We start from the raw sequence: 24,535 nt of genomic DNA, 5'->3' as shown, positions 1-24,535 counted from the left end.
CTACAAGACATTCTGAAATTCAGAAGGTTTTTGTCCTGTTTAATATTCTACAGCAAAAAGTCCCCAAAAAAGGTTTAAAATATCTACCAATTTGAAATAATTTTCAACTGGGTTGTGAGCACAGATTAGTCTTGCATAGCAGAGGCCGGTATACTTAATTCTTAATAAATGAATACACTGCAGTTGAACTGCCTCGCAGCAACAGGGAAAATAGCTTTTAATTCATTTTGGTTTAATGGACGAAGAAATGGCTTTCCAGTTTTCAAAGAGAAAAAGGCTTCTTACCATCTGACATCAAATTATCTAGGAGAAGATGTCAGACTCAAGCAGTAATGTTAGCGGAGAATATTGAAGCAAATGGCAAAACTGACACAAGAACATGGGGTTTTACATCTAGCGGTTAAAAATTCATGACAGCCACCCACATACTGAAAGTAACATTAGAAAATCATATGGCCCCCACACCACATGTATATAAATCTGCAACAGGAGCCTGTGCAGGTTCTACTTGCATTATATATGACACTGTAGCTAAAGTTTACCATAGTGAAAGTATAATAAAGCAAAGACAGCCATTGTAAAGCCAGAGACTATTTCAAAATTAAAAAAAAAAAAAAAATGGTAGACTATGGGAAAAGCAAAATTAAAAGCTAGGGGAACCGTATTTGAAGCGACTCTATTCTGACACAGCCTGAGAGGGCTCTTCCATTTTCTAAACACCTGTACCTGTATTAAATGAGGCTGTTACTAGGCCTCAGTGGCTTCTAATTTTACATTTTCACTGAAGCTTTTCTTCCTTTGAATAAAAGCTTTAATCGGATACAAATCAATGGCTGAAATTTTGTGGAATGGTAATTTACATATATATATATATATGTGTGTGTGTGTGTGTGTGTGTGTGTGTGTGTGTGTGTGTGTGTGTGTTTGAATCATTGGCGGTATATATATATATATATATATATATATATATATATATATATATATATATATATATATATATATATATATATATACTGTATATAATGATACCATGACAGCCTAACTATTTATTTTAATTATAAATTTGAAAAGATTTGCACATGAAAGGGAACCTTTAGGCAGGGCCTAAGAAAAACTGAAACCTGACCAAGTACCTTTGAAGCCCAAACAAATGCTGACACAGGTATGCATGGAGTAGTGTCTGTACGTGTGGACGCTAGCAGTACACTATAGCCCAAGGGTTAAAGAAGTAATCCATGAGGTATTTTAACACTCTCTCAGTACCTCTTCTAAGCCTCAGGGTTCAAACCCTTTAGATGAAGGTCCCGTTTGTTTCCCTACATCTTGCTGTATTTGTTTGATAATCAATCATAAGATGAAATGGCCCGTGAACAGAAACACTTTATTTGAGATTCTTATCAAATCAAAGACATTTTTCTATCTTGTAAACCAAATAACAACAGACAGAAATGTTATGAAGACTATGCTTCAATTGACAATGAACGCCAGCCACGATCTCTATCCAAATAAAGCAGTGTTTAGGAAAACATATAGGCACATTACAATCACAGAAATGACAAGTAGTAAAACACACACACACCGTAATGTTTCATTTTCATTATGTAGACCTGCACTGACTGAAAGATGGGGCTGAAGAAAAAACAAGATCACACACTATGCACAAAGCATGTTTTCAGCAGTCTGTGCATACTGTACAAGCACATGCATGTCGGTACAAAGAGCTACGACATCAAACGGTTGGACTTTCCTTTGGTAATGGCCCTTCTTAAAAAGGAAACTCACAGACTAAAGGTTTCCTTTACTGTGAAATTCAGGTCTGTCCTTTTCAGCTTCCCAATTCATTCAAAAAGATGATTTAAAGAAAGTGCCATCAAGATAGTGACAATGCGATGGTTGCGTTTTCTAATAGACTAAGCTTATTCCATGTAACCAGTTCTAACCATGCCCTGCTGTTGCTTTGCTGCTAATCACCAATAGCTAGGAATTGAAACAGAAGAAGTACAAATGAGAGGTCAATGCTGCTATTGTTCCTAGGAGCTGCTTGCTCTATCGGGCCCAATAGGATCCCAGTGATTCAGCATCAACAACATGGCTTGGTAACCCATTCTATACACTCAATACTAACTGTGGAAAACAAAGTATCTCCTACTCTCTGTTCCATCTCGTTGCTTGACCTCTCCAGTAAGTACCCAATTTGGTTTATATAAAAAAATAACATTTGCACTGGATAACTGAACTAAGCCTATTTTGTCAGTGAAGGAATATTTGAAATTGCAGTGCATGAAACAGCGATGTCTATAGATCTGGCCCTTTTAAAAGTTTGGTGAGGTGAAATGACACAGCAATATTTCCCATTCCTTTACTGCAGTGTTAGGTGATGCACTGCAGTCCCGTCGGTGAGATGAGATGAGGTTAAAAGCTCTTAAACACAAATGCAGACGAAACCCGGCTCTTTTGCATAGTGGTTTAGGCGTTTGATTGTGGTATACGAGGTTGCCGGTTCGAACCCACCCTGCGCCCTGTTACTTTAGTAAGCTTTTACAAGTGATGCATCCAATCTGCAAAGTGATCACCAACACTACTGTGAAGTCAGCATAACAGCTACACACTGCACTGCATCATGTGACCCAAACATATAAATCTAAGGGGGGGGGGGGAGTGATTAACTATACAACCACTACCACTGAAGATTGTGCGCTAGTGTGCCTACAGCGACAGTCTGTGGAGTTATTAATTTATCCCAGGGAAAAGGTGTTCCCTGGCTGAGAGGCTGATTTCAACATTTATGGGTTAGTGGATACCGTATGGGAGAGGCACAAACCAAAGCCAGCAACCACACTGTTAAGCCAAGTGCTAAAACTGCGGATACATAAGCAAGAGCGGACATGCACTGCCTGCACACAAGCTGCTGCGCTATCAGTCCCAGACTCCCCTGGTAGAAACGGCTGTACATGAAAGAATACAGCCAGCAAACACAGAACACAAATTTGCATGTTTCTTGGAGAGAGAGAGAGAGAGAGAGAGAGAGAGAGAGAGAGAGAGAGAGAGAGAGAGAGAGAGAGAGAGAGAGAGAGAGAGAGAGAGAGAGAGAGAGAATAAATTGACAAAGGAAAAAATGGCATAGTTTGTCAGCACTGATAAAAAGGTTCAGGGAGCTAGAATATAAGAAATGGTTGACTATTATCTGGATAAGCTTGTTTCAGATGCAAAGAAAGAGAAAACTGACAGGTCAAAAAGTTAAATGAAAATAAAACTCACACGAACATGCACGTACGGTTTTCACAGCTCTATACAAGATTGTTTGAAGTACAGTATATGAAAAAGCTTTAAAGTACTGTATTATTTTTTTTTCTAGTGACCCTTACACTGCATGGTTTTGTGCACCCTCATTTAGGGACCATGGCAGGTCTTTCTCAAGAGTTCAATATCTAATATGAATTCACTGCTGATTCCTGAGAGACTTTTCTTCCAAACCTCTCAATGCATAAGAGTGCATATTTGATCAAAATGTGTTTCAAACATTCTTTGCATTTCCTATACTGACGCCTCTGTCTGTCCACTATTACAGTACGCTGGAGCACTGGGGAATACTGATTACACCATAAGCTCATCTAGATAATTACCTACATTTCAGAATATTTTTGTGTCCTCTGCCATTCTCTTGTTGTTTTTGATCCTATCATTATTTGACCATGCTTACTCACTATTTTAGTTTGTCCAAGGCTGTCTCTTTAATGGCAGCAATTAGTATTCCGGTAGTCAAACAGGGTTAAAATAAATGTGTGCCTTGTATTAAAATAAATGCAAACTCTTGCTGCCATTATCCGGAAATTTAATTTGGGTCAAATGCCCGGAGTGAATATGGCACTGTGTATTTTCCCAGCCAGACGCATCTGGTACAGAGAGACAGGCATAATCATTTATATTATCACAGAAATTGAAAAAATGCTTTGTACTTGGAAATAAAACCTCCCGCAGGATCAGATCGTCTCGGAGCTGCGGTCCTTGCATTTTGCAGAATGACATTTTGTAATCCAGATCAAATAAAGTATAGGCCAGCGACAAACACATTTACATCTAAACTACACAATTATGATAGATGCTGTACCCAGACTGACAGATTATACTCAATCTATATTCCACTGGGTACAAGTTTTCCAAAAAACAAAACACACAAATATAACACTTCCAAACAGTATAGTACATAGTAATATAATAACACTATATGTATTTTTTATGTAAATCCAAATTAAGCTTGGGACTAAAAATAGACAGTTATACAATACTCCCCAAGCTTTTATTACAGTGTATTTTAAATGGTGCAAACATACACCATTATCCATAACTATTAAACAATCAATATTGCAAAATTTTGAAGAACAAAAATATCAATACTGTTGTTGACAGGCATAGTTGACAGACAGGTATACTGGATTGACTTACTATTAGGATTGCATTTATTTCAATGTTGTAGGTTTGTAAGTAGGGAAATAGAGGAGACCTGCGAATACCTTGTGCTGCCCTGTCCTGTAGCCATTCAAATGTGATTTCAGACTCTTGCTGAGTTGCCTTCAACCATTATCACAATTAGCCCTTGAGAATGAATTAAATACAACCTGGCAAAACATGATTTCCATTTATCTCCATTAACTTTGGATATTAAATCGATTTCTATGCAAACTCATACAAACCCCCCCACCCCCCTCCTTTTTGGGAGATAAGAATGGAATAACCAGGCAGAGGCTTGTGGTATTTTATCTGAGTAACACTTGCTATCAGAAATGCCAAGAACCAAGAAAGCTATTGATGCTGTTGAGGAAAATCCTGCATAAACCTTGTGCTGTTTTCCCAGAATGACCCTTTAATGCTACTTCCAGGGCCTTTTGCCTTGTGAGGATGTCACAGGGCACAACAATTAATTACACTGCAGAGCAATCAAAACACGCCTTAAACGGAAGAATACTTAAAGCACACAATACAGGGGAATTATTAATAACAGACTGAATCAATTGAAATAAATTGAGACATTCTACGTAAGTGGGTGTAGCGCTTGTTCTTGGAAGACTGATTCGTACAGCTGGTAATTTAGACTGTCCACTTAACTGCTACTATTGTTATCACTTTACAATAGGCAATAAAACATACTCCGCTGACCACTGACCGCTGAATAGCCATCATTAATGAAGGAATATCTATGAAGGAACCAATCTAACTGCATTCAGGTGTCAGCTTGAAAGCTTTCAGTACTAGTACCTATCTTTCTGTTACATTACTTTCATGAATATTTTTTTTATTTGTTGCCTAAAACATGTTATACCTGTACGTATGCATAAGGTGAAGCACGTTCATGAATTGTGAAGTTTAGTCATTACATCCTTTACATATTTGTGACAGGATGGGCGTGTATTATTTAAGAAATAATTGTTTTAATTTTCTGGGTGCTTATCCCCGTAATGACTCGCTCACCATACAATGGTCAAATACAAAAAAATAGCAACTGTGTGTACCTTTTCAAGGTAAAGAAAGTAGTAGCACACTTTACTCAAACACCCAACTGACTGTTACCTTTTATTTTCCTCTTAAATATTATAGAACAATATAAGAGTTATTCAAGGTGATGAAGTCACAGGCTGAGATATGTTCAAAGAGACCAGTTACATTGTGAGGCAATCTTGTCTTCTCCAGCTTTTCATTGGCTCAGCGGTAGAATCAACCCAGCATTTGGCTTGGGATCCGGGTTTGTGCACAAGCCTAACAGATATGTTTACTAGAGTTTTTTTTTTTTTTTTGTGTGTGTCTTTTGTTAATTAAGGATTAATCCTTTTATTAAAACTCTTTAATAAATTAAGAAGGCTGTGGATCCTTAATAAAATGATTTGTTGTATTACAAAATCTAATGCATATAATCTTTTGTTAGAATACCGATGTTTAAATGATTTTTTTCGTGATCCAAAAATGATCACCACAAGAGTCTGACCTCCAAAAAACATTTCTTTAGCAAGAAAACCGAGTGCCGTTGAGTGCATGACCTTGTGCAGTATGTATCAAGATCACACACTAAACTGACTTCCCAAGGATGTGAAAGCATGGGGGTTGGTCTACTGCTCTAACCACTGGGCTAAGCTACAGTAACTGACTTGAATCGGAATTCTGTACACCTGCTTGACATCCTGTGACACCAAATAAATAACTCAGGCAGTGATACAATATGCGGTGTAGTGCAAAACAGCACGAGATTCATTTTTGTCCCTCAAATCCATCAGAGTGTGCAACATCTTACATTAGACCTCACCTCATTGGGGTCACCTCTCCCCCAGTCCGACTCCATGTCACCTCCGTTCTGCCTCACTCATCAGTTTCCTCCCAGCTGGTGTTTAAGTACATGATTACACCCTCCTGCCTGCTCTCCCCCAAGGGACTGCTCTCACAGCACGCTGGATGCGCTGCCAGAACGAACACGTCCCCACCACTCTTCGGTACCAAGGCTGTAGCCGCTGTGGCAGGAGTATAACTCTGTGCTCAGGCAAGCAGAACTGTCTCAACAAAGTCATCTCATTTTATTATTTTTTGTTTATGTTGCTTAGAACATTACTGTTCTAGCATCCCTTTATCTGAACCCAAATATATATTTGTGCTGGGTTATTCACAAGTCACAATAACAAAACCTGGTTTTAATATTCTGCTACCATTTTTACTGGCAAGTTCTTGTTTATGTGCCTGATTTAACTGCGGCTATTGGCTTTCCTGTGCACCGCAGTTCATTACTTTAAGTGCAGTAACTTCCAAAAAACCTTTATCTGGTTTATTGTGAAAGTACTGTATGTAAGTCAATAACAGAAGAGGACAGGCTAGTTTATTTTGATCTGGCATAGAGTCTGTGCCAAGCTAACTGGCCAAATTGTGTACTGCTTATTTCTTTATTTCGATAATGCAGGGCCAAGAAGAGAGCAGTAATAAAAGCGATTGAAGAGTTTTTACAATGATACCTAGGCCCGGACCAAATCGAAACGTTGACAACCAGCTAATCGCACTTAACAAAATTGTATTTAATAGAGTTTTCTTTTTTTCTTTTTTTAAAGTATCTTTTTTCTTCTACTCATAAAAATATAACACTATTAAATACAGTTTTGCTAAGTGCGATTAGCTGGTTGTCAAAGTTTTGATCTGGTCCGGGCCTCGGTAGCCTAATTTAGTCAGAGCCAGAAGCTAAGCAAGGTTGGACCTGGTCAGAAGTTGAACAGAATACCTCCAGTAAAAATCAATTGCTGTACGAAGGCCTACTGGTGTCGTACTAGGGACTGATACAGTAGCAAGACAATGAATGAGTGTGAAGCAGGATCTACGTGTTTCCCACTGCTCCAACCTGCAACCTGCAACCTTCAACCTGTACATCATCATCAAAACACCAGAATGAACATCTGACACAGAAACTGACTTTGATTCATGTAACACATTACAACTAAAGAGGCAGGAACATTGTTAGTTATTTCATAATTGGTCTTTGAAAGGGAACCGTAACTGTGTGAATTAATAAAAGTAAGTAACGCTTTGCAGCAAGTGCCTCTTAACGACACTGAATGACTGTTAAATGACTGTAGAAGAAAGAAAATGTGATATTTAATTTAAAATATGCATTACGCTTTAGAATAACTGGGCAAATTCTACCAGCTTGCTAAAGAATGTGGAGATATGAAGAGAAAAGGCAGTAACACACAGCTGCGTGCAATTTCCAACTTCCTAGCATATAACGTAAGTGTCAGAAGCTGGTTAATAATACGCACAAATTTTTTAAATTCAAAATAACTCTGATCAATGACTGGCTTTTTCATAGTTTGCACAGCTGATCTGTCACATAAAAAAAAAAAAAAAAAAAAAAAAAAACTACTCATACATCTATGACATGAATAAACAAAGATTAAACTCTTAACATGAATAAATAAAGATGCGTGTCAATGCTTTTGGTGCCAGTATTATATTTCATAACTTACATGTATGATGAGCAATGTCTTTGGAGAATCAATGAACTGAAATGCCAAGTCCTATCACATATCTTGTAAATGAAATGCATCCAATAATAACCATGCTGTTTTTGTTTAACTTCTAAATGGTTTGTAAAAATACAATTCCCGGTGGTTTGGAATAGATGATCACTATGGGAATGATTATATTTCCCTTGCACAAATTCAATATGCTGCAGCATATTTACAAATATCACATTTCGGTGGCACTCAACTGTAGACTAAACCTTCTTCAATCATAAAATGTAGCTATAATCTTGTTAGGATAGTAAAACAGAGCGATGAAGCATATCAGGTTTAGTTTAGTCCAAGCATCCACAATCATAAAACCTGTATTTTAAAAGACCTTGTTTGCCATTGAAAAGTACGAGCAAGATTATGGACTAGGAGGTCTGTCTGTGTTCAACAGCTATTTTGCAGTGTTAAGTATAGTCAGATTTAGATGACCTGCAGCGTGTTTGTTTATTAGAGTCTGAAGTTGTGTACAGTGTTTAATGGACTAATACTAGTTGTAGTTCACCATTCTCAATTCTAGTTAAAAACATGCCAGTATAAATGCCTGTTAAAACCTGGAATTATTTCCAAAATTGGCAAGACCTCAAGGGTGGGCTTGGAGCCAGGGGTTTCTATATGGTACATTTGAAAGGTTACTGACAGTGTGTGGCCAGTTTCCCTGTGTCTCTGTCTCTTCCAGCTGCAGGCATGTTTGCTGAACCTCAGCTGGGCTACTCACAGTACATGATATAATTAACTAATCCAAAAAACAAAATACAGAATGAAGAATACAGTAGGTCTTCTCTGCTGCACTGCATTGCATGCGCTGTTAGAGATTTCTGTGTTCATTGCCTTGACCTTTTTTAATAATATATGTGGCAGTGTAATTTAGACATTAGCCAAGTCAGTAAGCATTAAGACTCTTTGGTATTAGTACTACATTCACTTAAAGTTTGTGAGTCATTAAAAGGCTAAAATACATATAGAATTGCTAATAATGATCTTCTTTAATTCATTTTCGCCTCTAGAGACACAGGTCATTGTTTTCGGCATGCAAGGATCCTGGCTAGCCTGTAGTTTCTACAAAAGAAGTAATAATTACAGCAGATAACAGAAACAAAAAGCTGGCAGCCTCCAGTGTCCACACAGCTGCCTGACAGATAAAACAGCTTACCTTTTGATGTAACTTTCATGAGATAAAATGACAAATGGAAAAGCAGGAAATTGGGACAAATCAAGTGCCTTTCAACAGTAAGGCATCAATTGATTATTAAAATGAATAGTTTAACGGAAATGGAGGATTGATGTAAAACTGCCTCTTTTATACATTGTCTTTATACTATACAATTCTGATAGCGTTTTCAACACCACAATATAAAGTCTGAATGGCCATGCTGGTCCACATATGTATGGACAAGTTGGACGTATCTTTTTAATTGGATCAGCTAAGATATGTATCTGTATATGTGTTATAAGTATATGTATATGTGTATCTTTTTTTTTGTTGACATATCTGTTAAAGTACAATTTAAAGGTAAAACTATAAAGTGTACTGAAGAAGGCACTAGCTGAAACATTTGTCTGCTTGACTTAGTTTCTTAAAGTTTCACCTCTGATTAAGCATTTTTTTTAAATATTTTTTTAGTTATGGGTGAAATCACACAATGTAGAATAAAATAAAATAAATCTTCAAGTTGTGCTCCTGTGCCATGTACTGCACAATGCAATCAATGCTGTAGAGTGTACTGCGTCAAGCTTGGCACTCAGTCTCAAGGGTTAGCTTAAAGAAATCATTCAAAAGCAGCAAGTCAACTTAAAAAAAATTGTTACACCGCCTGTGGCATAAAGAAAATACCCACGCAATCAACACATCTCGCCTGGTCGATGACAAGTGTTTTAATCAAATAAATTTTAGACTTGCACTGTGCCCATAACAACCTTTAAATCAATTTTTACAGGGCACCTAAAACATACTCGCTAAACCGCCTTCACTGCAGACAAAAACAACACCTTTCCAGCTACATTAATTGGTGTGCCTGTTAACCGACCGGCCCCAAGTCATCACTACAGTTTTCATGTAAAAAGGAAAACAGTTTTGCTTAAAAATAGGCTCCTTGTTGTTATTTTACTGCAATGGGGATAAACCCCCCTGTTAAAGATATATGTGGTGGTGACTATAGGTATGTACAGCTGGGCCAAAAGTGTTCCATCACCCTATAGAATTAACTAATTTTGAATGAACCCTATAGAATTAACTCATAAATTTGAATGAAACATGCTGAATAATGTTCTATATACTGAACGAAAAACTGACACAAATTTTAAAATGGGACATTTCAAAATCTAACATGAAAAACTGTACTGCAGTTGGTGCCACGTAATCGGGATACTGATAATCGGAATTGCTGCTTAAATGGGATACAACTCTGGGAGATGGTTCTTCCCAGTGGTGTTTATGTTGTTCAATTGGGACGTCAGTTTGTTTAATTGGGATACAGTATTTTCAAATGATGAATGCAGATCGATTTTCAGAGCAAGACAGGTCGCGCAGTGCAGTGAAGGGAGTGCGTGATAACGCTGTGGCTTGTGTAAATTGTGTAAACCAATGTGATTTCATTATTTTTCTTTTCATTAAAAATCAAAAAAGCGTCACTAAGGTCGTCTCAACTGCCTCTCCTTTAATTGAGGCAGCTGCTTATTTGGGCTATTTTTCCTTCTTCCCATAAAATGCAGCAGACTTTTACTATATCATTTTGTAATTTATTTGACTATTACATGATGTTAAATAAATAGTCACGTTTTTTTTTTTTTTTTTTTTTTTCTCAGACTTAAAATTCTAGGTGATGCAAAACATTAGGCCATAGCTGCCTGTCCTATTTATCTAGAAAGGCCACTATAGAGGTGATATCTTCAAAACCATTTGTCTAAAGAAAACATAACCTACCGTAAAACCATCCTGGTTTAAAATAAAATTATTATAAGATAACAATACCAGACCAAGCCCCTGTTGCTTTCAGGGAACGCAAGAGAAGTTCAACAAAGCATGATTTGTGGTTAGACTGAAGTCATTTTATTTTTAACAGTAGGTGGTTTAATAGCACAACAAAATAAATCATATTCAAGATCTCCTTCTCTTGTTCAACAGAGAGAGGGTTCACTTTTCAATAAACAACAGAAACTCTGTCAAGTAGTAATCCTTAACCTGTGCACTACATGGATTTTTAAAAGGCTGTTGCTTTCTAAAGTCTGCAAAAATTATTACCTGCAGCCATATTACTACTGTATATAATATCATTAATACAACAAAAAATAAAACATTAAAAGAAATGCCCTTATATTGAATATGCTGTCGTGCACTGAACAACACAAGCTGGTATCCCCTCCACTAGAGGTCAGAGTTGCTACCCTTGAGTGGACTTACTGGCCGTTCTGACCTTGAAGGGGTGAAAAATCAGCTTGTATCTTACACAGCACCCTACCTGATACAAGCCATCTGATACAAAGAATACATACACTAATTACTGGTATTCTCTCACAAAAAAGCTTGATTTGCAGGGATAATAGCCAGCGTCTACACAGCTAACCTAAATTAGAAATAAGAAAGTAGTGACCAATAAATCGTATTTTACTGATACATTGAACAAGACACTTGGCGATATTCTTTCATGTGTTCAAATATCCAGCCTGCATTTACCTTGACTAATAGCAGACAGAGAGGCCTCAGAACTTAGCAGGGCTGAGGAAATGAGGCTAAGCTATCTATCCTAATGGAATTCAGTGGCTCGAGGGGTGCTTTGGGTGGCATAATAATTGAAATCCAGAACAAAGGGCTTTAGCGAGTAGGTTACATGTGTCTAAATCGAGCATGAAAGTGCCACTTACCTGCCAAGCTTGTGGAGACATTGATCTGGGCGTACTGTCTCTGCCAGGGGCTTAAGCCTGATACTCCATTCAGGGACTCCACTTGGAATGTGTAGTTCGTGTGTGGTAACAGGTTCACAACGGTAACGGTCCTGTCAACCAATCCTGTCTGCTGCGGCACAAAGCCAACGCTGGTGCCACAGGGTTCACACTGCCCTGAAGGGCCAGTGCACCTGCTGCACACAACACTGTATGAGACGTCCCCTCTGCCCCCCGAGTCCTCAGGGGGATCCCACTCTATAATGACAGTCGACTGCTTCATGCTGTATACAGGGTTAATGGGAGCAGAAGGAGGCCCTGGGAATAATAGTGAAATGTGCTTTAGACATATTGCATCACGGTATATATATATATATATATATATATATATATATATATATATATATATATATATATATATATATATAGTCAATTCAAATAGTTGTTTTGAAAATATCTATTGGTTTTTTAAGTGCCAATTAAGGAAGTTGCCCATGGTGTTGATTAGGAGACGTACATATTTCAAATTACCCTTTCCCCATAATGTACTCAGCTGTGTGTGTATGTTAATAATTAAATGTGTTAAATGTTAATTAGACAGCGTGGAAAGGATCAGGATGATAATCCTGCAGGTTTGACTCAGATTTAAGCTAAATCAAGGACAGGGTTTCAAGAAATTGACACCTTGGCAGATTTACCTAGCTGTTTAAAATGATAATGCACAGCATCGGAAGAAATAAAGGTTACCTGATTAATTAAAACAAAAACTAATACCAATAACACTGCTACTACTACTAATCATAAAGTCAAGAAGACGATTGTAGATTTTTTAACAACTGTTTTCAACAGTTCTGTTAATCTTTAAAAAATCTCTTCTGGCAAAGTGAAGAGGATATATGAAAATGAAAGCATGCTTATCACTAGTGGTATACTTCTGAAAGGCGCTCTGTGTAGGTACTGGGGCCACACTGTCTGTGGCAGGTTCTGGTTCTGTACTCACTGGTGCAGGCTGATGATGGGGATTCCTCAGGGGTTCTGTAGTATGATTCCTCACAATGGCACAGGGTGGACCCCTCCTCCTGTGTATAGCTGTGCTCAGGACACGGGAAACACTCTTGCTGCCGAGGGGACATTTTGTAGAAGTCAGCTGGACAAGCTAAAAAAAAAAACATAAAATACAATAAATGTTGTAAATCATTCTGTAAATAGGGACTCCATGACACATTCTGATTCTATTTTTGAGGAACTGATTTATATTATCTCCCCTTAGTTTTATTCAGATATTACGATTAGTCATTTAGCAGATTGTTTTAGCAGGCGTTTTTATCCAAAGCGACTTACAGAGACTAGAGGGGATGAACTATGCACCACAACTGCTGCTGCAGAGTCATTTACAATAGGACCTCGGTTTTACGTCTCATCTGAAGGACGGAGCACAAGGAGGTTAAGTGACTTGCTCAGGGTCCCACACAGCGAGTCAGTGGCTGAGCTGGGTTTGCACCTGGAACCTCCTGGTAACAAACCCCTTTCTTTAACCACTGGATCACCAAGCCTTAAAATTAGTAGTAGGATCGACATAATTGTATTTTTGTTAAAAGACAATGAAAGAAAAGGATATAAAAGGTGTAATACAGGTTTTAATCTGTATGGGTGCTCAGAGAGTTTTTAATGTAGCATGTATATAAGTAAGTCCTTGTTTCCATACAGTAGGGTTTTATTAGCAACATGTTAGTGAAGGCAATATATTTTAGAGATTTCTTAAAATGCTCTATGGTGAGACCCAACAGAAAGCTTAGATTGATGAACAGTTCAATGCATATATACACGGTGGAAGTGACATGATCCAGTATCTGTAGTTTCTGTGATGTTCTGTCCTTTTGACCTTCCTCAGCTGAGTTACCTGACACTGCTGAATTAGACCAATCAATTCATGTCAACACTGGTGAGGTGCTGTGATCTAGAATGCTGTCCAGTGGAAATTGAACTGGGAGAACACGGGGATAATTTGACTGAAGTTCTAAATGAACTGCAGACAGAGATTACTTTCAGTCACTTAGACCTTGATTGGTTTCAAACCAGGGTCACAAAGGGCAAAATGGCAAACTAATCAAAGTAGGACTCTCCTGCAACTGATAAACTACTACTCAGTGACTCCAACTTTGAAACCAATCCTCAATTCAATTCCTAACTTTATTTTGAGAGGAGTTATGGTTAAAATCTGAGGATCTCTATTACCTAGGTTTTTTGCATTATGTTAAAACATGATCAATCCTGACTTAGGCCTCATTTGCCACAGTTAACAACTAGCAGCATGTGCAAATATAAACCTCTCTATACTAATTTGCAATGGGCAGATTCGATGGCGTTGTCTAAAACAAACACTAACGGTACCTAGAGCAGCACCATGACGTAACAGTGTAACAATATCGTAAAGTCACAATATGATATGTATCACAGTATTTGCACCAACTACTGTAGATGTATTGGCCATTTGCAGCACACAAAAGGAAACGTTTCCACTGGGAAGGAAATGCCTTCAAGCTGGAAAGCATGCATTACAGTTACCATTACAACCCTGCACACAGATTGTCCGCTAGTCTATGAAAAGAACAATGACAGTACCATCTAGACATTATCACTATTAGGAGCTTTTACTGATTGAAAGTGAGGAATGCCATCCAGTCTGTAGCCTGCCCCCCTCCGCCTCCCGCCCCCGCTCCCCCTTGGAGAACACAACAGGAGTGCCTGGGAATATAAATATTTCACATAATTGCTTCTTCCTGTTATTGTGCTTTATGTTTGTTGTTAATACAGTTACCTCCACACATGTTGCTTTTAATGCATATGATTTGTTTGTAATTGAAATGTGGCCTCACAGGATTATCTCTTAAATTACAGGTCTACCTAATGCAGAAATAAATATTTAAAGCACAGTCATTTACGACCCCCCCCCCCCCCCTTCATATTCTCTCTTTCTTATGTACTGTAGAAAAGACTGTCCTGTGCAAAGTGTTGTATTTACAAAGGTTTTTCTTCTTTTCTTTATTGAGTCACACTTGATTATCATTGTGACATTGTGACACACACAACCTTAAATCAATTACCGGGCTGTAAATAGGAATTTCCATTGAGCCTGGCTGATGTTTAGTGACAATATTATTAATGACACCCAGACGGTGTGAAGGAATGGTTGCAGCTGTCGTCCCTTTCAAACCCAGGAGCGACATGTAACCCCAGACAATGCCATGCATTTCAAGCGGTATTTTGTCTGAGCCATAATTACAAAAAAAATAATCTGTTCTGCCAATACAATTATTTGATCTGCAACACATACACAATACATATTCGACAGGACCTGACTTTTCATGGCACCATAACTTACAGTAATCAGATATTTACTGATGCACACTGCACTGGAAGTGAATCATGTGTTTGCACTATAGTATTGAGTATTACTGAGGATTATTGCCTACACATAATTAGAAGTATTTCTTTCCTAATCTGTTCTCTGAGGTGTCCAAACCCTTAAACCATATGCAGAAGAGCAGTGCATTCCATTCTGAGAGTTCGGTCTTCCAGAAGAAGATAAACTGGAAAAAAAGTTTCCACCCTGTCAAGGAACATGGACCCCAGTGGTGTTATTCAAACAGCTGCCTATACTAGTACTGGCTGTACAATATATAATTCTATACTCTACCCAGCGCTGCCAGAACATTAAACACAGTGCCATTGTCTTGTGTCAGGAATGGGAAACCCTTGTAAAACACACTATAGGAGAAAAACAATATAAATATCACCAAAAGAATCCTCTGAATCCATCTGATAATGGTTTTAAAAGTGTGAACACAACTGTGAACTGTACGGTTAATACAGAAGCTCCCATTTCGAACAGGTTGGGTGACTTTAATATAACATTTAATATGAATACAAAAAAAAAAAGACTGAGATACACATTTATTGTGATATTTCATAAGGAGCAATTTTCCATAGAGCTTTGTAATGGGCTTACGTGTCATATTTTGGAATTTGAAGCTAGTGAAACTTAAACCGTTACGACAACTGGAAGAACAGAGGCCCCAGTTTATTTTTTAAAACACATTCTCAGTAACTTAACACATTAGAACTGTTTTTGTCATAGAAACACTATCATATTAAGATAAGCTGGTTTCATTTTTTTGTCTCCTGTCTTTATATGCAAAATACAATATGTTTTGAATCCAAATTTAAATCTACAACAATTGCACTGCTGAAACATGCATGATTTGCCTTGTCCTCTGAGGCCATGCCTATATCTGAGAAACTCTGGATGCTGCTTTTTCAGATGCCCTTACATTCTCTGTAGATGTGTGGTTTGACTGGGAGTGAATTCCCTTTCTATTAAAAACACCCTTGAGTAATTGCTGAACTGCTGCATCTCGTGCAAACCCCCAGACAGACATTCTGTGAACTGGTTCTGAAAGATTCACTACTGGAACACTGGGGGAAAAAAGCAGCTTACACTTTATATCAACTCATATCAAAACCACACACTGTCAACTATGCCATAGTGTCTTGAATGTGTGATAAATACATCTCTCTCTTTCAACAGACAAGGTATTGCTCTAGACATTAGACTCTACTCAGTTCTGCTAGAAATTAGACTATGCAAGTCATTCATTATTAATCCTGGAGGAGTATGGGTTATAAATAATCATCACCATTTAGATCCGTAACTGTGCAACAGCTGCATCGATGCAAAGCTACTTCTGCTTTTCCCAACCCATAACCACAATTGGTCTCAATCTAATTTGAATGCATTTGTTTTCTATTCACTTTGCAGGTATTGCATTTTGTTTGTTTTTTTTCAAGCAGAATGTAGAATTAAATATTTTGTAAGGTTACTGAGATTTGAGCTGGTTTATAATAGGGCCTGTCTGTGACATTTTGCCCTACTGTAGTTGCAGATTTTAGTCAGCAGTATAAAGAAAACTATGAATTACTGAAGCAGAGAGACAGCAAGAAGTCATATCTAAAAATTTTAACATGACGGCGATACAGGCCAGATAAAAAAAAGAAGATAAAGTGCTTTGTAATACCAGGGAGAATGATACTGGCATTGACTTGCCTGAAATAACATAAGTGCACTCAATCTAAATGGCTCTTTCACTTAGGGTTTGTTTCAAGGCATTATTCCACACAATGCAAACTCAGTCTCCAGATACGTCACATTTATTTTATATGACAATCAAGTCTCCCTGTGCAGTATATGTCCTTTTATCAGGTAGGGAAATATACAGTGTCTGCAACCCAGCTGAACTTGATGTTTAAAAGAAGATGTTTGCACAGTACGTGTTTTGCGGCCTGTGTCTCTGAACAAAAGTAACTGTCCCTTCATAGTTAATCAGGTTATTTGTTTCAATATGCAATACTTGTTCTAAAATGGCACAATGGGAACTGTGTGTGACATATTCAAATCAAGAGTAATACTTTACATAAACTGCACGAAGGAGGAAAACAGTGTCTGGATGTCCCCTTCCATTAATGGATTAAAACCTGGCATTTAAAAGAAAACAAATGAAAGGTTATGTGGCAGCCTTGGACAACCCTTTCAAATAAATGTTTGTTGGGTATGCATTTTAATGATATGTTAATTGACGTTTCAAAGTGATATGCTGGCCAAACAGAATTCTATCACATCACTTAGAATTCAATGGGCAATTACCTTGATCTTTTTAAGACTTTTAAAACTCTCTCTCTCTCTCTCTCTCTCTCTCTCTCTCTCTCTCTCTCTCTCTCTCTCTCTCTCTCTCTCTCTCTCTCTCTGTCTCTCTCTCAAGAAAATGTCTGCTTATATATTTTTTAAATGTTTATTATGAATTGTGCACATCGGGAATAACAAAAAAAAAAAAAAGAATATTTAAATGTAAATGTTTTTAGAGAAATAAACCAAATCGATTTAATTTGTGTAAAACTGGGCACCCTACTGATCTACATTCTTACATCATGATCCAACAAAGCTATTTATTTTACTTACTGTAGCAATAGTGCAATACTGGATGTTTCATTGTGGGACAAACCCATAGGCATGTGCCACAATGCACTAGAGAAAGTGGACTACTGCCCACTGGCCACTACTGGAGAAATAAGTCAATATAATGTGTTTACAACCATGTAATGTGGTATGCATTGTACTGAACCTGCATACGTCCTCTATTTCACAGTAAGTGATAATAATTTAGAATGATTCAGTCTGTAGAACAGAGACAAGTCATTTGCGCTGCAGGGTTGTGCAAGATAATTGATTAACTTACCTCTAGCAGGCAGAAGACAAAGCAACTACATTGTTTTTGTGTCCTTTTGGCCTCCAAACAAAATATTTCTCCATGTCCCATTGATCTACACTGCTGCTGTGTGCTGTGCCAGACTTGTTCTGGTACTATATCAAAACAACATACAAACAATGAAACAGGAGAATGAAAGAAAGAAAAAGTAGGTCTGTTTTCAGCAGCTTTTTTTTTAATTATCTAAAGCTTTACTGCATCAGCGTATCATAAAAAAGGTTAGCTTATCACTTATGCAACTCTTTTCCATGAATCGAGTCTCAAGTAACCCTAACTGAACCAAACAGTGTGTTATTAATTTAAATCTGAGGCACTGAGGATAGGCACCTGGAAGGTGATGTGATCAAGCTTATTGGAACAATGCTGTATCAAACTGACAGCACCGACATCAGGCAAGGTCACCCCATATGTAAAACTGCTGACTGAATGCATGCACTGTCTGGATTACTGATACCTACTGTATAGCTCTTGAACATTAGTTGAGTTCATTTTGCAATTATAAAGTGTGTAACCTTTCATCTCCCACCCTGGCTGTAAATGCACAGGTTCTACAGTATGTGCTGCACATATTTCCCCAGACTTGTACACGATCAATAACTTGAGGTACAAAAGGTCTTATTCCAATTGGAGAACCAGATATCCAGATGTAAATAAAAACACAAAAACATAAAGTTGGTCTGATACTAATGTAGAGCATGCAGAAATGTTTGCAGTCAGAATGGCTGAAGCTTGACAAGAGTTATAGTTAAGGTGCAGGTTAGGTCAGCTCATTTAAATCTGATAGTGAAGATGCATTGGTAAAGTAGGAACAGTGTTAGGATTTTCAGGTTTAGTGCTACAGTAGGTCTTTCAAAAAAAGATGCTTGAGAAGGTTTTTCCCATTTGAAAGTTGGGTCTTTCCCATTTCTCTAATAAAGTTGCTCGCAAAAAAAAAAAAGATTTTAGCTGGTAAATGCTCATCCCCATCAGTTATCAAGTGCATGCCATAATGAACAGAATTGACTGCCTGCCCTCTTGTCGCCTGTTGGTAGCATTTGATTCCAAAGAAAACTCAGAATGGAGTGCTGCGCAAACTTTGACGTTGATTAACATGGGAACAGAAAGAAATGAAACTCGTTTCCCCCAGTTGCATTTCGTGCTCTCTAAATGAGTGAAATGCAACGCAAGTTTGTGCCCTGATTAGGACGGTTAGAAAAGAGCCAAGAGGAGAGTCTGGAAATACGTTTCTTTTATTACTGCAATTAGCGACGCCTGCATCAGAGTCTGAAAATAGCAACGTAACCAAAAGCATTGGACAGTGCGAGGCTCTGCTGATTGGCCACACTTACTTGTTTTTATTTTAGTGCATACACATTTTACAACTGATGCATGCCCACCCCCCCACCCCCCCCCTTCCCTTCCTTTCTGTCAAATGCGTGATACACATGTTAAATGTGTTAGTACAAGCTGTACTGTGTAATAGTTGTGGGAAATGGCTACAGCAGTACAAGAGAGTTTATAGTATCTTTTAATACAGATGTAGTCCACTATAAAGAGCCGGGCTTCAGCTTGTTTTAAAAGTTTATAAAATGAGACCAACGCAATTTAAACTGGGACGACAATAAAAGATTAAAATGTGCACTCTGGACTGCAGAAAATAAAACAGGAAGCTACAAACGTATTATACTGTTTTGAAGATACTGGAGATAGGTAAATTCCTTTAGAAATGGCAATTACATGCAATGCGATAGTTATTGGCCATCTCTGACCGGTTGCTGATTGGATTGTCGACTGCAGACGAGACTGGTTTCATGGTACAGTTAATATGTAAAAATGCCATAACTCAAAATTCAGGCCGATAATGAGAAAATAATAATGGCCCCCAACAGTTGTAAATTGTTAACAAATCCCATTTGCTTCAACAACCATGAAATAGCCCATATATTAGCAAGAGCTCAGAAGGCTACCAAGTAGCAAGTATTAATCACACTCTTTAATATATTCCAATACTCTATTGAGATGCACTATGAATACGATTTAAAATGAACAATTGAGAATGTAAATATGTAACAGTGAAAGCATCTACTTAATGATGAAACCCAACAGCCACAGAGGGGTCAGACTCGAAATTCAAAAATGCAATCTCACAAAGACAGCAGCATGTATTTTAAACAACTTGAATCAGTAACAGCGAGTCAAAGCAGCCAGAACGAATTTATAAGACCTCAAAAGGTCAGAAAGGCTAGCAAAAAAAATGTGCCGGTTTTCCGGTGACACCCAATAGCGTTATTGTAGAAATGCTTGGCATACATTTCTAATCCATTCCCTGGGAAAGCAGGTGCTGTTATGTTAGAACATTGGGTTCTATATTCCACCTCTCAGTCTTTATCCTTTCGCATACTGTTTTTCTGCTTTGCTATCACTAAAAACCTTTTCTCTCGCCACTAAGAATGAAGCCTCGGTAATAATTCAATGCAAATATGATTCATATAACCTGGCATTTTACCCTTTGAATTGTCTTCCTGTTTTGTCTCATTAAAACCATTTTTTTAAAGAGGGGTTGAAGTATATGCTTGGGATCCAAACACTGTCTAGCCCTACACTGTTTAAGTCTACAGTTAACCAAACTGACAGGTACCATACAGAGACATCAACCTCTTGCACGCAAAGGCAGGAGGAAGACAATAGGTACAATGAAGTAAGAGTGCAAGATCACAGAAGACCACCATCAACCTCACTGGAAGAGTACACTCGATTTTCCCATTGATAGTTTAAGTAGAGTTTGAACAACTGGCATCCTTTCCATGATTCCAGCTGTATACTCAACCTCAGATGAAGGCAGTGTTGAAGATTTGATCTTAGATTTACAGACAGATAATGCAGTAAGTGAAGTTTGAATGATCTTGCTGAATAAGAGACAAAGTACAAAGTGTCATGCCAACGCAACACAGTTTTCTGACGGCTTCTGGTGAGCGCAAAAGCTGGAACCCCAAAACCTTTTGCCTTCATATCCAGTCCAGTGAAACAACCACTGCGTTTTGTATTCCCAAACCCAGTATGCCATTACAAACAGAGGCACCCTCTGCAGATAACAGCTGCTCACAGTCCCACACCTGGAAATAGCTGCCAGGAACTGTCAGCTGTTGCAACTGTGGGCTGATTTGTGAGGTGTCAAAAGGCATAGTGGCAGGGGTGTCTTAAAGACTGTGGGATCTCATGTGACGGAAGCATGTCAAATGATTAGCTTTGGATCATAATTGAGCTGAAACCATAAAGGTAAAAAAAAGAAAAATAAAAAAAAGCCAGCCCATGTCAAAATGGTCTTGGGCTGTCAAAAACAGTACCCACATGTTGCATTGCTGGGAATATTGATTATTTTAGTAGTAAGTAACACTAATGTTATGGGACATCATGGCATATTCAGAAATAACACTTTTTGTGCTCACTGAGGTATGCCAAGTTAATGGTGGTTCATATTGAGAAGGCACACAAGTAAGCTTTAACACTCCTGTGTGTATTTTAGCATGGCCAGAATCCTTCCAATACCTCAGTTGAATACGTGTTGAGTGTCTATTTTAGGAAAGACTGGGGCTTCTCTACAGTAACCCAAGCTTCTATAATTGTACTACTGTGAGCAGTTATCAGGAACTTAAAATAATTTATTTAGCAATGTGTTTTTTAAAGGGTATATGGACCTTTTTTTATTTTATTGTGTTACATGTTACCATGTGTTGCTACAACTGTTTACGTTTCCTGCCTCAAGATGGCTTCCCATGTACCCGCATGGACCTCTCTAAACTGCATTTCCCATCATCCTCCTTCTCACATATGTAACTGAGATCGATTTATTTTGCTATTTGATAGTAGCTGTGTATTTTGCTATTTAACACATCACAGTTTGCAATGTTTTCTAGCAAACTTGCATTGCCATAAAATAAACTGCACAATTTCATTGACAATGAGCAAAAACACTAATAAATGAATAAAGCTTGGAAACAAAATTAAGATAAAAAAGCTGTCTCTAAATATAGTCTCAAAACTTTTTTTTAAATCTCATAGCAGACCTGTCGCATAAAAGATCACAAAGTTGTTTCAATAGATAACCCCTGGCTGTATTCACGTTAAAAGACAAAATTAGTGCAAACAAGCAAATTCTCTACCTGTGATATTTACACATGTTCTCAAGAATAAGTGTAACTGTTGACTACACAGCGCTTGACACACCCTGATGTGCACAGTTTGGAATAATTGAAGGGTTTATTAATCTACAAATTATCATGCAGGCATTAAGGTTAGCTGCAAACATGGCATAAAACAAACAAACAAACAAAAAACCCCACTGTGTTAAACACTGCCCTTGATTCCAAATGAGCAGAATCACAGAAGCTATGGCCGCGTGTGAAAAGTCTTTTAATTCTGGTACAGGTTGTACTTATTTGCTGCTTGCCAGCTCTTCCAGTGTGATAAAAAGGTCGACAGATAGTATCGACTCCCAGCAAAGGAATCATTTGTGATTCGTTTTTTCAATTTACTTTTAAACACCCTACATGTTTATACCCTAGGGCACTGCGTCCTGTACTAATGGAATTTAATATAGTTAATAAAACATATAATAGATCAGTCACAGTGCACTAAGCCTTTGCATTAATGGGAGGTCGTGCATGCCTTGCACACGCACTTTTCTGGTTCTCCAAACAGCTTCCTTGAGAGGTATCCGCTCGTGCCTGGTACAAAACAAAAAGGCATTCAATTTCAATGTGTTTTTAATGATGCCATTATTTATGCAGCCTAAACATCTGTGAACAAAAACATACCGCACATATTTCTTGTCTCATGCCAACAGGCCATCGTAAATTGATCTGTTATGGGGAGGAAAAAAAATCAATAATCATTTACCATACTCTTATTAGTGCTTTGATTAATTGAACGGCTGTTTACAACTTCAAATGGTGATGAGCTGAGGACCCAGCAGTAAGTAAATAAATAAATAAAGCATTGCAAAACCCTTTGGGGGACATTATGGGATGCACTGAATGATGTGCACAGGGTTGTTTTAAATGCTCGGGAATAGTTACTGTAGGGTTGGGTGGTATAAAAGTCCCTTAGCAGTCACTGGAGAACCACAGTAAATTTGGATACTTTTGTTTTTTCTCTTGTTCAATATGCATCCCAGACACCTGGGCCATGTTACAGTGTTAGGTGGTAATGATATTTTGAAATCGTGTGAAAGATCCAGGTAAAAAGATTCCCTATGGAAGACGATAGCCTGGGTTGTTCTAAAAGATATTTCACTGGCGTTATCCATAGTGATTTTTCAGTACAATAAATAATCGAGATGCGAGATATTAATGACCAATTCCTGTTCAAACCGTATAAATAAGTCTGGTTGTGCTATTGCATATCATACACATTTTAATAGACTTTTGGGACCAGGACAGTCAGCTGTTACTTTCTCAATTGTCCACATTTCTGTAGCCCAGAGTATGACAATTTCCCAGTTCTTCTCAGACTGAAACAAGGACCAGGGGACACAAATGGAGAATGGACAAAGGGGCATTTAGAACAGAAAATAGGTGGCACTTTTTTTACAAAGAGAATTGTGAGGGTTTGGAAACAAATCCACAGTAATGTTGTTGAAGCTGACACCCTGGGATCCTTCAAGAGGCTGCTTGACGAGGTTCAGGGATCAAAAAGCTACTAACAACCAAACGAGCAAGATGGGCCGAATGATGGGCCGAATTCTTGTGCTCTTATGTTCTTATATAAGGGCAGACCACATAGTCAGCTCACTGAACCCAAAACACAGCTTCACAGCAGGCCGGCAGAATAAACAGCTTGCAGTCCGATAAAGCTCAACAGTGTAGAATGCAGACAGACAGCATGATACAGGCAGAAAGATACAGTATAGCACAGGTGCAGGGCTTATTCCCAACAACCGGGCAGAGCTTCAAGTTATTTCTACAACATCGGCTAGGAATATAACCTTCCCAGAGGCAGAACACTGGCCCGTTCTCCAGAATAGAATGAGGAAGACAAATCATCCTTGTTGCATCTTGTTTCATCAGTGTTTGGAGATTAGCTCACAGCTGAATGTGTAGAGTTTACCTGCCAGTCAGACATAATCAGATAAGGTCATTCATTTGGTTATTTTTGTGTTATAGTGCCCACATTGCAAAACCCCTAGCATCCCCATTGTTAAATGATTAATCTGACTTTTTGTGTTTGTTAGAAATTAAATTCTTGTTTTAACTGTAATGGGACCAAGAAGTAATTTCCCTCTTGCCTTCCATACCTGCACAATTCGTATGAATTATACAATTATGT

The 24,535-nt window shown here is 38.0% G+C and overlaps 1 protein-coding gene across 1 annotated transcript in view; it reads right to left on the bottom strand.

The window, feature by feature from the left end:
• LOC121303260 (ephrin type-A receptor 7-like) overlaps positions 1-24,535 on the bottom strand; it is a 73,225-nt gene that overhangs the window by 24,013 nt on the left and 24,677 nt on the right. The window contains exons 4-5 of the mRNA XM_041233840.1: positions 12,913-13,068; positions 11,895-12,230 (exon numbers count right to left, since the gene is read on the bottom strand). Coding sequence (XP_041089774.1) covers positions 11,895-12,230; positions 12,913-13,068 — 492 coding nt within the window. The remainder of the gene's footprint in view (positions 1-11,894; positions 12,231-12,912; positions 13,069-24,535) is intronic.

Source organism: Polyodon spathula, chromosome 32, assembly GCF_017654505.1.
Source record: "Polyodon spathula isolate WHYD16114869_AA chromosome 32, ASM1765450v1, whole genome shotgun sequence".
NCBI lineage: Eukaryota > Metazoa > Chordata > Actinopteri > Acipenseriformes > Polyodontidae > Polyodon > Polyodon spathula.
The sequence above is the reverse complement of the archived record's forward strand: the minus strand, read 5'-3'. Positions and strand labels throughout refer to the sequence as shown.